The following is a 14,192-nucleotide window of genomic DNA, read 5'->3' on the forward strand; positions in this document are numbered from 1 at the left end:
CAACAAACTAGTTCAGCAGTTCTATACTCTCATTGCAAATATGTTCCCAAATCGAACTTGCCGATAGTGTTCAGAATTGAGATAGCCGTACTATCTCGGAATGTTAGATGACCTTACGAAGTATGCTAGTTCGGGGCGCCTAAAAGAGCAATGTGTGTTACTGGCCACTGGATTCATGCCACGGCGGGGCCTATAGGAATGAGTGCATTAATTTTGAAGTGGTTGCTCTTGTGGGGGGTTATCTTGACGTTCAGTTTAAGCTGGTGTCTTTTTGCCAAACAGTGAACGGGATAAGAAAACCCCTTTATCGCTCATTACATTTTCCGAAGAGTCCATTACCTCTACGCCGGCGTCATGCGCTCCGTAATGAACAGCATAAGCGCATACATACTGCTATTGAAGTTTAAAGCAAACTAGCGGCCATTAAAATAGTATGTCCTTGCTCATTTTTTATCCTTTAGAGCTTGCAAATACCTCCTGTAGCTCGAGTTCGACTGTGGCATACCCAACGCTCTGGCTAAATTTGGTCTGTACGTTCTAGCACTCTGTTACACCGACTTTTTCTAATGGCTTCAGGCGCCATATCTCGATTTATTCTGTCCCCAGAGGGTCCTACACATTATTCGTTGAAAGGTTAGATTCGCAGTGGAGAGGGGTATAGTATGCAAGCAAAAGAACGATTGTTTTTATTCAGTAGGTGTGGAGAAAACACGATTTAGTGGCAAAAATATGGATGGTCATCAAGGTCTTCCCCATAATTTCTAAGTGCTACTGGACATTCAACCAGCTTGGGGACGAGATTTGGTTACCATGGTTTAACTGAGTAAATCAACATATTCCGATTTTCTTACAAGAGAAGCTGACATCACCGTAGGACTTGATTTCTAGATTTTTTTGGCTGGCTTGGAAAAAGGCTCTCGTTGGAAAACAAAAAAAATCAACCTTACGAGAAATCAACCCTGTTTCACCATGTCATTACTTCAACAATGGGCAAGAACTTTGACGCGGCCGATGGGTAGCCCTTTCATAGCTCGCCCTCTTCTGCAATCAGCTATCCAGCCAGCACTTGTCTCTCCTTCACTCACACTCATGCGCACCATGAAGGTCAGAGCCTCGGTCAAGAAGATATGCGATGGATGCTCAACTGTTAAACGACGTGGAAAAGTTTTTGTCGTCTGCAGCAAGAACAAGAAGCACAAGCAAAGACAAGGATAGATTCCCAATGTTATTCTCCCCTCTCTCGACTAGTTGCATATGCCAACACTTGTAAAGATAAACCGCTAGACCGCTAGACGCATTTTTTTTTCTGTATAATGAAACGTTTATTATTGAACCTACATCGGTCCAACTGCAAGTCTATATCTAGTGTACAAGATTGCGACGATACTCTACATCAGCTTTTTAGATTTTAACAATTGGAATCCAATACCGGTGACTCCAACCACAATAGTGTCGCTGTTGAGAAGAAAAATTAGGAACGTTTAGTACCTGAATGAATTGTGGCACATGGTATGAAAGGTCAATACGTACTTGTGGACAGTGACATCCATAGCGGATGGGTCTGGAACGTCTATGTAATGGGCATCTCCCAACGAGAGTTTAACACCCTGTGTGGTGTCAACATCCCATACATTCAGTCGTTGATCAGTTGATACAGTCAATACACGGCGGTTAACAATATGTACACCTGAATAAGAATTAGTTGAGTTAGGTCAATTTGAATGTGGTATTATGGCGAGAGTTATGTACCTGTAATGGAGGAGGCATGTGCTCCTTCTATCTTGGCTATATCCGCTTTAGCTGTTGCCGATGCAGGAACGTCCTCCCTACTATCATAGCGAATGTCAAGCCAATTGAGAGCAAAGGCATTGTCTTCACCACCTGAAGCCAACCAGAAGCTTCCATCTAGAAAGATTATGTATAAAATTCATGTTATCATTAATATTTCAGAATTTGGTATCAGCTATAGATTGTTTACCTTCTTGTTGCTTGATGTCGATGGCGTTCACACCTGACAGATGTGCTTGGTATGAGTAGAATGGCTCAGGTAGCTTGACAAGTTCTAAGATTGCACCCGCTTTGTAGGATTCTATAAATTGGTTGACAACAGACGTAGCATTCCAGAATGCCAATTTACCGTCCGTTGCACTGGTAATGATTATAATTCCTTGGCCACCAGCATTGTCTTTTGATTCAAGTTAGTTACGTTGATTTTCTTTACAGAGTAAGCGATATGAAAATGTGGAAAGAACGTACCTTCAACAAGTAGATGCTGGATCTGCAGTAAGCATTTCATATGCCAAACACCGTCCGCAATGAGATAAAACTTTTTGGCAACCTCATCAAAGAGCCAGAGCTATGTAAAGAGGGATAAACAAAACGACTCAATAGATTTATAAGGATGGGAACAGCAAAAAAAAACAATTTTCTTACCCTGGTAGTGGAATCAGAGTAGGCGGCAGCCAAAATATGATAACCTCGATGAGCGTCGATACAGAATACAGACGTGTCCATGATACGAGTTTCCTTGATGTCACTATAGTCCAAGCATTATTACCTATACATCAACATCTCCTCGCTCTCTTATTTTATGCAACATACCTGACCAAGGGACTAGCAGCCAATTCTAAGCATGAGATATCAAGAAGGTCTTTCGAAGGATCAAAATCGGATGCCAAAGTTCCCTGTGGTGGATGCGAGTCTAATTTCCAACATCTCAGCTCCTCACTTGCACCGCTGGTGAACAATAGAGTCTCCTTTCCAATTGAGTAGACGATGCTCTTGATGACGGAAGAGTGCTTTCGAACAGTTCGCAGGCTAATGAGGCTACCCTCCAAATCCCCAGGGACATATTGACTTAGTCGCAAAAGTGTATCTTCTCCACCTGTTGCAACAATCATGGGCATGTTTTTGAACTTCTCCTGGCACCCAATTGCCGCACCTAGTCATCAATTATAGTGTTATGTTTATGCCATGAATTTACAAAGACAAAAAACAGTCGTCGTATCTCTCAACTTACCGAGGAAGGTTATAGCACGAACATCCTTGCCATGGAAATTGCTCTGAAAGTATGGAAATGGGGTTACAAAAATTCATTTTCACCATCAAGACTATTCTGCATCCACATACCTGAACACTCGCTTCAAAGGTTTCAGTGCTAGGCATACATTTTCTAAACAACGTATTAACCTAGCGATGTGATTCATTGCAAGTTAGAATGGCTTCAGTGTCAATGGTTGGAAGTTCAATTGGTTCCTACCTTGTTTCTGCGGAAGAAAGCAAACGTGCACTTGGCAAGTTTGCGATCGTCGTTCAAGAAATGCCAAGCACGGTGAGCACCACCACATGCGACTGAAAGCATTTCAAAGCCTTTGGCGACATTGAAAACAAAGAAACGCTTTCTGAAGAAACCAAGGATATAGAGCTCTCCATCCATGTACATGGCTCCTTCTGCCCATCCTTTAGTTACGCGATTTTTGTATACTTTCTCTATAAGGAGAGACTTTCCGTGTGCTTTCTTCTCTTGACCCTCATCTGAGTCATCGTCATCATCCACCAGATCCATTTTGTCAGCGTCAATATCCATATTTGGACCATCTTCGGTAGCTGAAGATGCGATGTTCAAAAGACGATATTCAATAAAGCACCCGTCTCTGCCAGTAGTCAAGACGATTAAACCAGGACTATGCGAAGATGTCTCCGGAAGTGGACGGACGAGTACTGATGACACAGCTTGTCTTCCATGCGTTCTCCTTAACTGAAGAGCAAGTGTGGACAATGTCGGCTGGTCTTCTGCGCTAGCATCCTTATGGATGCCAGGGATTCGATAAATCAATAGTGCTGACTCTCGTGATCCACACAAAAGAAGGCTGTCGTCTTCGGAAATGGTTGCACATATTATCGTTGTTTTGATTTCGGAACGTTGTAGTCGGTGTACCAGTCTAATTTTGGGCTCGTCTATGATCCTCATATCGAATCGAAACAGGTAAAATTCGTCCTCCATACCGATACTAACAATGTAGAAAACACCTTTGTCTGAGAAACACAAACGATTTAGAACAAGTAAATTGTAAAAGTCAAAAGCCAAGACATGTACCTTTCGATTCAAATATAAAGACACTCAGAACCTTGGAGTTGTGTACCTTCAGCTTGAGCGGCTATATTGAAGATATCATAAGATTAGGATTCCAAGCGATACTTAAATATTGATCCATTTATCTTACAGTAAAAGCAGAGTAGGCGTGACAAATAGACAAGTGCCCTTGTAAACCACCGGATACAACGAATTGACCTTCTCGACAAGCTTCCATAACAGCATAATTCTGGAAATCATCATCTTGATATAGTGCCGTCCATTTTTGATCATCATTGTCATACCGAAGGAGAAAGCTATTTTATGTCAGTATAAACAGAGGCTTCATGATTTTGATGAAAGTGAACATACCCTTGGTTTGTAAAGGTGGCAATTACATCGTAATCGACTATGACGAAGTTTCGCATGAATTCGTTGGCATCTTCCAATTGAGGCGCATAGCTCTCCAGCTCCGGTAGGTCGATAGCAGTCAAGTCCGATTCAGATTCTACTCAGGTCTACTGTTAAGACGACGCATTCATGCTTATAGATTATGGAGAAAAGCAGATATACACTTACCGATATGGTTCTCTTGAATCGCTTTCAGTGACCATAAGCGTACACCAGAGTCCTGTCCACCTGTGGCAACAAGTCTCTTGTTTGGACTTACGGCACAACTCCAAACGTTTTTACCAGCATGACCTTCCCAGCAGGCAAGGCAGTCCATTGCACTATCAGATTGCTCATCTTCCTCCTGTAGATAAGGATTATTCCACACTCTACATGTTGTATCCTGAATAGAGACGGATACATTTGAGCCATTTGAATTCAAATTGTCTTCGTAACCAATCTGGCCAGCATATTACCTCAGAGACGCTGACAAGATATTGGTCCACCATAATACAATCCCAAATTCTAGCAGTATGACCAAAAATGACATGGTACTTTCTGCAATGACAAGATTGTTAATAAAGATATAAAGCGAACTTTAAATCAATGTAATCACATTTACCTCTTTTGGTCTTTAAGACCCCACACTCGAATTGTACGGTCGTCCGATACGCTTACAAGTAACGATCCATCATCACTGAACCTGATTCCAAATATAACACCGTCATGACCAACTAATCGATGTTGTACTGGAGCAAACCCTTCCTCATTCTTGTCAGAGACCTTCCATACGTGGACTTCATTGAAAACCGTTCCTGATCCAAGGTACAAAGTTGATAGCGTGTTTCCGAAAAACCGTGCTGAATACCTTTTGAATAAGAAGTTTAATAAATTGATTAGAAGAGTCTGAGATCTGTCCAGCAGGGTAAGCAAGACTTACAGGATGCATTGTTCTTCGCATTGAACTCGAAATACTCTGGAGGGCCTTTCAGCAGTTATGTCGTAAACTTCAACAAAGTTGTGCGCAAAGGCCATGGCAATTTTTGTTGCCTCCACACCACTTTCATCATCCTTGATTTGACATTAATTATTGCTGGCTGTTTTTCGTGCTAAATGTGATCTGCAAATCATAGCGATGCTTACCTCATATAACCATTGGACATCCTGAATCCAATCCGTGAAGGGTCCATACTGCTGAACTTGCCTAATCACAACCTCTGTTTTCTGATTATCGTTTCCTTCAGCATGGTGCGAACTTTGATCTGTTAATTGTGAGCTGCTTCCGATGTTGTATTCAATTGTCAAGACAGCGAGAGTTTTTGCTCCATAAGCCAGAATCTTTCTTCGCTGAGCATACGTTCCTTCATCATTTACGCCTCTTGGTTCTATTGGGTTGAACAATGATATCTGTCAGTTACTCTAAATAGTTGAACTTATTAACAAAAGTATCACTTTTATTTTTTACCTAAGACAAGACGGTGAATTCGGTTTGCCGGCAAAACAAGAGATTTCGCTAAAAGTTCGCCATTGCGTACGTCAAAAGCTTTCAACCAAGGACCTTGACCGACAAGTAGTATAGAGTCGGTTAAAAAGGCCATGCTGGTGACCAGCCCTGCAAACACATCCTTCTCTAGATTCATTGTGAAGCTGGCTTGATACAATTGAACTCCAGCTTTGAGATTTTTGGTACTGTATTGAGTGGCTTGTGTGAGCTTCGAGACTGCTTCCTGGTAAGAGGAGAAAGGTGAGCTCGATACACCCTTGTCTTTTATACCATCACCCTCACCATCGCACAAAGTATAGCTAGGACCATAGATGCCAGCTTATTACTATGCTCTTTTCTTCCTTCTAATTTTTAGTAGGGTTGAAGGTATAGTACGACAATACTATATTGCAGCGGTGGAAGTCGATTGGGACTACGCTCCAGCTCATTTCGACAAGTACAACGACAAACCATTAGCTGACACAATAGCTGCAAACTTCACTGTTCGGACGAAAGATAGAATAGGTTCAACATACAGAAAAGCTGTATACAAAAGGTACACAGATGACACTTTTTCCAATGTCATCACCTCGGACCCCTCGTTCGGCTTTCTCGGGCCTATAATTCGAGGCGAAATGGGAGATCAAATTCGGATAAACTTTTACAACAATGCAAGCAAGCCTTTTAATTTGCACCCATATCCTTCAAAAGGCAAAAGCGACATCAAAACCTCTGATCCTGTCCAACCAGGCGATCGATATATTTACGTCTGGGATGTACCTACAGTAAGCGGTGAGGCTATAGGCAACTTCTCATCTACTCTATGGACGTACCAGTCTTTGGTAGACCCTCAGCACGACCTTCAGACTGGCCTCATAGGACCTTTGGTTGTCTATAAAAAGGGCATGCTTATGGATGATTATCTTTCCCGACCAGAATCGATTGACCGAGAAATTTTCACCATCATGATGATTACAGACGAAAACATCTCTCAGTACATTTCCGAGTCAGCAAAAGCTGCCAATATACCAGACCAGCGACTGAAAGAACTCCTAAAGAACAACGATTTCATAGAATCCAACAAAATGTACCATGTCAATGGGTTTGTGTTCAATAATAACCCTGGCATACATTTACCACTGGGATCAAAAGTGCGGTGGTACGTGATAGCCTTCGGTCTCAACGAAAAAGATCACCATACAGCCCACTGGCATGGCGGCACACTACTTAAAGGAGGACACCGAGTGGATGTGGTAGACTTGCCTTCGTCGTCATTCGAAGTTCTAGATATGGTACCTGATAACCCTGGTCAATGGTTATTTCATTGCCATGTCGCCAATCATCTTATGAACGGCATGTCAGCATTTTATCAAGTTGATGAACCAGAAACTGGCGACAGCGAAGGAGGATAGCTATATACCATCGCGCGTTTCTTTAAATAGATATTTATATGTAGAATAATGTAGTACGGATAGAGAATACCAATTGTAAATACCAGTAAACGTTGACAAATAAACACCTGTTTTTCTATTATTTTACAGCACGGCTGGTGGCTGCTTACCGGCAGTTAAGATATAGATGCTGTCTGTCTCTTTCAAGATGAGAGATGGGACGGGATTGGTATATACGAATGGCAAATCGTTGCCAAAATTGATATCGGGAGCGCGAAGGATACCAATTGGTATTACACCTTGTCTGAGCAGTAGAGATTCAAACAGTTCAGCAAAGGACTTGTTCACATACTCATCGGGAATCTGTATGCTGGCTAGATAAGGTGCAAATTGACTGTTTTCTGAGGACCATTCTCCCATGCCGCACAAGGTTTTGATGATAGCAACAATGTCTGGTTGATAATATACTTGGCTTAGCAGAACATGGCTCAAAAGGTTTTCCACTACCACGTCGCCTGCAGCGAATGCCGAGGAATCAACCACATCGAAGCTTAGGTCACGCTCTTGTAGCAAATGCATATAGCGAATGTTGGATTTCTCAATGAGATTAACGATATTGTAGGAGGATGGTTGTCGAGGCTGGAGTAAAAGGTCAACGACATGGCTTGTCATACTAGATATATTATGACATTAGATACGCATGGTTATTTAAACACTGAACAATTGAATGTGGCAATAAATGGTATGCTTACATCGCTGCACTGTCTGGATTGGCCTCGTGTTGTTCGGGTATTTCGTTTTCACTCATAATCACTACTTGGCGTGCCCACTTTACTCCGGCCCTAAGCAGGTCGTCTGGGTGTCGACAGTTTCCCTAACATACTGGTTAGATATACAATTATGCAGCTGGTAAGCGAAAAAATGGCACTTACGATCATAAAATATACACGTGGAAAGATATTGATCAATTCATAGACCCTTGAGCGAGGTCGGCTTTGACATAGCAAAACAATATCCTGAAGTTCATTTCTTGGAATATTGGGTGCACGCAAGTTTTGAATGAAGCGGAATAGGTTAGGAACTTCTCTATGCAAACAAACCACAATGTGAGATCGCATGTTTTCTGCATTACTGATAAGCATATCTTCAAATCGTGAAGGAGTTTCCAGCATGTAGCACGATAGAGTCTGGGAATCACGCATCGCTGACGATCCCGATTGAGCGTCCGTTTCAAATGCAATAGACGATAGGCGTTTGCAGGTTAACAATGAGTGTTTTCTTGAGGTCAGCTTTCCCACTCTAAAAGCTTGCTTTTTCACGGACTCAGTGGAAGTTGAAGGCGTTGATGGCGTTGACGATACGAGTGGGGGTCCTAAAGTAGGACCATTCGGCATTGCATGCTCTAAACCTTTGATAGTTTCGTTGACAAATTCAGCAGACTACATCGAAGAAAAACAATTATTATCGCAAATCAGGTCATCATCACCAGGCAATTTTAGTTGACAAATTGACTTACCAGCTGGTTGACATCTCGAACTTCTTTGATACTTTCCGCAATGTATACGCATAAATCATTTTCTCGGATGACATGCTTTCCAGGATTTAAAATGACCTCGTATGACCCTGTTATGATATCAAGGGTTTTAATAGCAAAAAGAATAACTTGGCATTCTTTGAACAGTAACCAAGTAGCCCTTGTAAATGGAAGACCGACAATAGCGTCAGCTGGAGCTGCAGTATAAATCTCATTACTGGCTCCGTCGTCAAACTGTGCTTGCCATGGTTCATCGTATTCGTTGAATGGTTGCCTCTGGTGAAGGAGGTTGGTGATCAGAGTGGACGCTCCCCTGCAACGCACGTTAAGAGCAAGAAGATAGTGTTTGAATTCCCGAACGCAAATTACTTCGGTTGCAACTTTTTGATAGAGACCCGTCGATGGCGACAGATTACATGAATATATTGGTATGTTGTGATCAGCGGTATAACAGTACAATGACCACAATCGCGTTGTATTTCGTTCGTCTTCCTTGAGAGGATCAAGAGCTTTTCGATCTTTACCGATAAAATGTAAAATTTATAACTTATAACTTAGATTGAAGGGCATCATTATTGCTGAATTCATTAAATGGGGCAATTACCTGAAACAGTAAAGATAGCCTTTGCATATCTTGCTTGCTGTGAACATGAAGCAATAGAGATGAGTGCGAGGTGAAATCGGCATGTCCGCTTTAAATCATACATACAGCCCGCCTAAGGTCTTTTTCGCTCTGGGGTTTTTTTAGAACGCTGTTAGTGATACGTTTTCCATCGGTATTCTGACTGCCTTAAACCCACCATTGCAGAACCACAGAGGAAACGTGCTCGATGTCCCCACATAGAATTTCTCTCCATGGCTTTGAGCTCGTCCGTTGGAGGTCGAGTATCAAGGAAAACAACGTTTATATGAGTATCACCCTGGTTTCAAGAGATTAGTGGTTCATGCAAGCGAATCTATTTCACTAGTTGTGTTTCATTACCATGCCAAAGAAGCCATCCAGGATATCTGCTGCTTGCTCAGCAGTAAAAGTACCAACCAGAAGAATAAATGGATAACCACCAGGAACAAAGTGTCCACCACCAGCTTTTCAAATGATTAATAAGGCAAACTATTACTCCCGCTTCCAGAACAGAAATGTCCATTACCTTGTTGTTTATAGATGGTGTCCACAACACCGGTGATCAAACTAGGAAGAACTGCGACAGAGCAAAGAATCAACAGCACAATGACTATTCGACCAGCCTCCGTTTGTGGGGTAATATCTTCATTTGGCATTTAAATTAGCCAAAACCCTTGAACATTTCTAGGATAAATGAAATGGGGCTCTCTATACATACCTCCGAAACCGACCGTTGACATAACCACCATGACAAAGTATCTGATCATTGGTTACCCTATTTGAGCATCAAGATGAAATACACTCATAATCCAACCACTTACAAAGTGTCCACAAGCGACAGGTCTTGGTTACCAAATGTTACCTCAACGTACCGGAAAGCCGATACGCCATTGAAAATCAAGACAAGTAGAGTGCAAACCAATTGAATCAATTTGCCCTTGACAGGATTAAATGGTTTGTCTGAGGGAATGTTCGCTGAGTACATCAGATTCATGGAGAGCTTCTATAATTGATACTGTCCAACTAACCTGTCATTTGAAGATTCATCCTTATATTCATCGCACTTTTGATGCGTAGAATAAGGACCCAACTTCTCAAAAAATAGGGTACTTCGCATAGAGAACAACTTAGTTTCCTCACTTCAGTAACTTTCCCATAATCTGTCTACTTACTGTAAAGATATTGACCATTCTCTATGAACATTGATATAACAAACGGAAGCGTAGTTGACACTTCGATCACAGATCTTGCGCTGAATACCACGTGCCATCTATCACCGGCTAAGAGTACACCTAAAAAAAGCATATTAAACTTAATGACATATCACCATTTCATATAACAGATGTTCGATAGCTTACGCATTAAAAAACTTCCAATATCCCAAAAACTCAAGAATTGACAAAAGATCCTGAGTAAAAAATGAGTTAATGACACCCTTTGCTGCTAAAGTTCATACAGCATACTCGCATACCATAGATCCCATGCTCTATATTTGTACAACCACGGTGGTGGTATACCAACATCCTTCTCTTGTTTCAGTTCCACTAGATAAGCCGTACAAAACATGATGTCCACCAATAAATCAAGGTATACCTTTAGACAACAAGCCAATATGGGATGAGTAGATGCAGGTTAAAATAGAAACTCCTTGTCCCCCCCCCCCAAAACTTACAAAAAGGACTATAGCATTCTTCGCAAAAAGTACCCTCTTGAGTGGTCGAGCGTAATCGTTGAAAAATATCCTAGCACGATCGTACAAGCTTCGTGTGTCCAGTTTTCCATCTCTACCGGCCTATGTCAGCATGATTGGCGCCAGTCGGAGTTGAGACAAAAAATTCATTACCTTGCTTTCTTGCGACTAAAGCGATATTTAGAGCGGACTGTGCTGAGGTTAACTTGATGAGATTTCCGAAGAAGCATTTGTTCTAAAGATCGCTTTATGTTCATCGATGCCTTTACTTCCTCGGCTCTAAATGAACGGACCACATGATGAGGTGTTATTGCTGCATATGAGGCAATTTTTACATCTCGTAAGAGCTTGTCTTACCTTGGGTCTAGAGCTGGAAGCACTAGATTGGGCGTGTCCAAGTGTCTTGAATTGATAAAGCTTGATAATGCTGATAACGGCGGTCTCTTGTGACGAGATGAATTTCCATAAGGCTCGTAGTCCTCGCTGTCCGAGCCTGCCCGAGATGAGTAGCCCGACGGTACTTGTCTCCATGAGCGCTTTGCGGACTTGCGCGATGCAGCAGACGAGTGAATTCCGTATGTCTGTTTCGGGTCTCCCATAAGAGAACGTTCTTCGTCTGCAGATTCCGGCATGGTTGAAAGGCTAAGAAACGTCGACAAGCCGTCTGAACCTTCGCTTTTGACAATTAATGTGACGGCGAATTTTACCTTTCTAGGCCGTCAGGACGTTACAGCCAACGTTGGCACTCTGCCATGCTTAAATTCACAAGACAAGCAATCGTAACAAATGCGTTGAAAGGAGTACGATTCAATAGCTCTGTAGCAACTGCTGCAATACCGCTCACGGCCAAAGTAAGAAGTTGTGAAACCGCCAGTATCGAGTCTCTGTTATCAGAATAACTAATCCGCAGTCCAGCATAAGATTGAAGCCATTGACACGGAACGGCCATTCTCAAACTTTCTAACAGATACCTTTGATCGTCAGCATACCTATCTTCGCATATCCATAACAGAGAAATGCAATCTACGATGTAAGTTTTTCAATTTCGATGTTGCAGCCTGATGTGCAGATCCAGGAGATCTCACCCCACCCACCTTGTTTAAGGTACATACTGTATGCCCGCTGAGGGTATTCAATTATCATCAAGCGATGAACTTCTTACAACTGAGGAAATATTGAGACTTGCCCGTTTGTTCGTATCTCAAGGCATTACTAAGATTCGCTTGACTGGCGGCGAACCAACCGTTCGGCCCGATATCATACAACTGGTCCAAGGCATAGGCGAACTAAAAAATCATGGACTTCAGCATCTAGGAATGACTTCAAATGGAATTGCGTTAAAAAGAAAACTTCCTAGCCTTGTCGATGCGGGAATGGATTCACTCAATGTCAGTCTGGACACCTTGGACAAAGACATGTTTGAGATTATCACTCGGCGGAAGGGATATGAGCGGGTGTTGGAATCTGTACACCAAGCTCTGGAGCTTGGTATGCCGTCTGTCAAGATCAACTGCGTCGTTATTCGAGGAACAAATGACCGTGAAGTGTCCAACTTCGTTGCCTTAACCAAGAATCTTCCTATTACTGTCAGGTTTATCGAATATATGCCTTTCGATGGTGAGTCATTTCACCCGCTTATTAAGCAGGCCAACACCATTCCATGATATTAATCTATTGTTAGGCAATCGATGGAACGCGGATAAGCTGGTGCCATACAAGGATTTGATAAGAGATATAGAGGGAAGATATGGAAGACTTCAAAAGGTCTCGGATGACCCAAACGATACCACCAAAGCGTTTCGAGTACCTGGGTATGCTGGAAAGGTTGGATTTATTACCTCCATGTCCGACCACTTCTGTGGTACATGCAACCGCTTACGCATCACCACCGATGGTAATCTCAAAGTGTGTTTATTTGGAGCGGCTGAAGTGTCATTACGAGATTATATGCGACAATCCGTCAGCGACGAGGACTTGTGCGATATCATTGGCATGGCTGTCAAGAAAAAGAAGAAACAACATGCAGGTATGTTTGAACTTGCAGCTCAAAAGAACCGCCCAATGATCCTTATTGGAGGATAATGGCCAGCTGGAGCTGCGCCAATGCCATAAAAATTGATCTGTACAGCTACCGCCCTTTGTTTACCACATCTGCAATATATTACCATTATAACTCATTTACTGTATCGTTTCCCTCTTTTTCATGTTATGCTACAAATGTTATCATCGCTGCTGTATCTAGTACAATATCATCGCTATAGACGGCCACCCGGCTTTTTATCTCTTGTACCCGGAAAGTCTACATTTTTGAAAGATCAAGCAAGGTTTTATTCTACTGATAAAACTCCAAAACTCACTCACACTGACGCCAACACCGGCAAAGCCAAAATGGTATCAGTCACCAGCAAGGATGTGACTCATCGAACTGCACAGGCTGAAGGTAGCATCTTGCTACCGGAAACAACATTCAATTTACTCAGCGAAACCACTGTCATGAAAAAAGGCGACGTTTTGACAGTGGCTCAAATTGCCGGTATACAAGCAGCTAAGCAGACCAGCATGTTGATACCGCTCTGTCACCCACTTTTACTGTCCAATATTCAAGTTCAACTGAGACTAAACACCGAAAAGCAAAGCGTCGATTGTACGTCTCTTGTTGAATGCCGAGGAAACACTGGAGTGGAAATGGAAGCTCTGACTGCAGTCAACGTTGCTTTATTAACAGTATATGATATGTGCAAAGCAGCTGGCCATGGCATGGAAATCACTGGTATCAAGGTCAAAGCTAAGACTGGAGGCAAATCTGATTTCCACGTGATGTGACTGTGATGGCAATGAAATTTCAATAATAAAAGGCTTTGTTTTTTTTTTCTCTTTCTCAACATAACGGGAACTTGTTTAGAGTCGTAGCGGGTGCTTTACCCTGTGCGCTGTGCTGCGCTACTTGCTCCCAAGATAGATCCATCCAGCATTTATGTTGGCGTGCGTCCGTTTTCCGTTGACCGTGTTA

General features: G+C 42.3%; 5 protein-coding genes across 5 annotated transcripts; 3 read left to right on the top strand and 2 right to left on the bottom strand.

Annotated features, from left to right (window-relative positions):
• Positions 1–1,011: 1,011 nt before the first annotated feature.
• Positions 1,012–1,215, top strand: K450DRAFT_174429 (uncharacterized protein; the record flags this gene model as incomplete). The annotated part of the gene is made up of 1 exon (XM_051584196.1): positions 1,012–1,215. The coding sequence occupies one exon, from the start codon at positions 1,012–1,014 to the stop codon at positions 1,213–1,215; it is 204 nt and encodes a 67-aa protein (XP_051444742.1).
• Positions 1,216–1,301: 86 nt separating this feature from the next.
• On the bottom strand, positions 1,302–6,115 carry K450DRAFT_240091 (uncharacterized protein). The gene is made up of 19 exons (XM_051588875.1): positions 5,928–6,115; positions 5,606–5,847; positions 5,403–5,533; positions 5,085–5,330; positions 4,939–5,020; positions 4,652–4,865; positions 4,445–4,580; positions 4,224–4,389; positions 4,097–4,157; positions 3,260–4,035; positions 3,130–3,189; positions 3,020–3,062; positions 2,602–2,941; positions 2,434–2,536; positions 2,257–2,356; positions 1,979–2,185; positions 1,750–1,905; positions 1,531–1,687; positions 1,302–1,455 (listed from the first exon to the last, which is right to left on the bottom strand). The coding sequence occupies exons 1-19, from the start codon at positions 6,100–6,102 to the stop codon at positions 1,389–1,391; spliced, it is 3,462 nt and encodes a 1,153-aa protein (XP_051444743.1). The 5' UTR covers positions 6,103–6,115; the 3' UTR covers positions 1,302–1,388.
• A 107-nt stretch (positions 6,116–6,222) lies between these two features.
• On the top strand, positions 6,223–7,440 carry K450DRAFT_240100 (uncharacterized protein). The gene has a single exon (XM_051588876.1). It carries the CDS (start codon positions 6,278–6,280, stop codon positions 7,355–7,357), a length of 1,080 nt encoding a protein of 359 aa, XP_051444744.1. The 5' UTR covers positions 6,223–6,277; the 3' UTR covers positions 7,358–7,440.
• On the bottom strand, positions 7,419–11,825 carry K450DRAFT_240103 (uncharacterized protein). Its single transcript, XM_051588877.1, has 18 exons — positions 11,540–11,825; positions 11,336–11,461; positions 11,165–11,276; positions 10,964–11,085; positions 10,851–10,900; positions 10,665–10,784; positions 10,521–10,601; positions 10,314–10,452; positions 10,211–10,251; positions 10,019–10,135; positions 9,853–9,956; positions 9,671–9,790; positions 9,580–9,603; positions 9,475–9,511; positions 8,853–9,388; positions 8,269–8,775; positions 8,089–8,210; positions 7,419–8,009 (listed from the first exon to the last, which is right to left on the bottom strand). Exons 1-18 carry the CDS (start codon positions 11,812–11,814, stop codon positions 7,481–7,483), a joined length of 3,162 nt encoding a protein of 1,053 aa, XP_051444745.1. The 5' UTR covers positions 11,815–11,825; the 3' UTR covers positions 7,419–7,480.
• Positions 11,826–11,922: 97 nt separating this feature from the next.
• On the top strand, positions 11,923–14,115 carry K450DRAFT_240107 (uncharacterized protein). Its single transcript, XM_051588878.1, has 5 exons — positions 11,923–12,033; positions 12,098–12,212; positions 12,287–12,799; positions 12,864–13,208; positions 13,425–14,115. Exons 1-5 carry the CDS (start codon positions 11,935–11,937, stop codon positions 14,003–14,005), a joined length of 1,653 nt encoding a protein of 550 aa, XP_051444746.1. The 5' UTR covers positions 11,923–11,934; the 3' UTR covers positions 14,006–14,115.
• Positions 14,116–14,192: the final 77 nt, after the last annotated feature.

This window comes from Umbelopsis ramanniana (genome assembly GCF_025399195.1).
Source record: "Umbelopsis ramanniana AG unplaced genomic scaffold K450scaffold_26, whole genome shotgun sequence".
In the NCBI taxonomy this organism is placed as follows: domain Eukaryota; kingdom Fungi; phylum Mucoromycota; class Umbelopsidomycetes; order Umbelopsidales; family Umbelopsidaceae; genus Umbelopsis; species Umbelopsis ramanniana.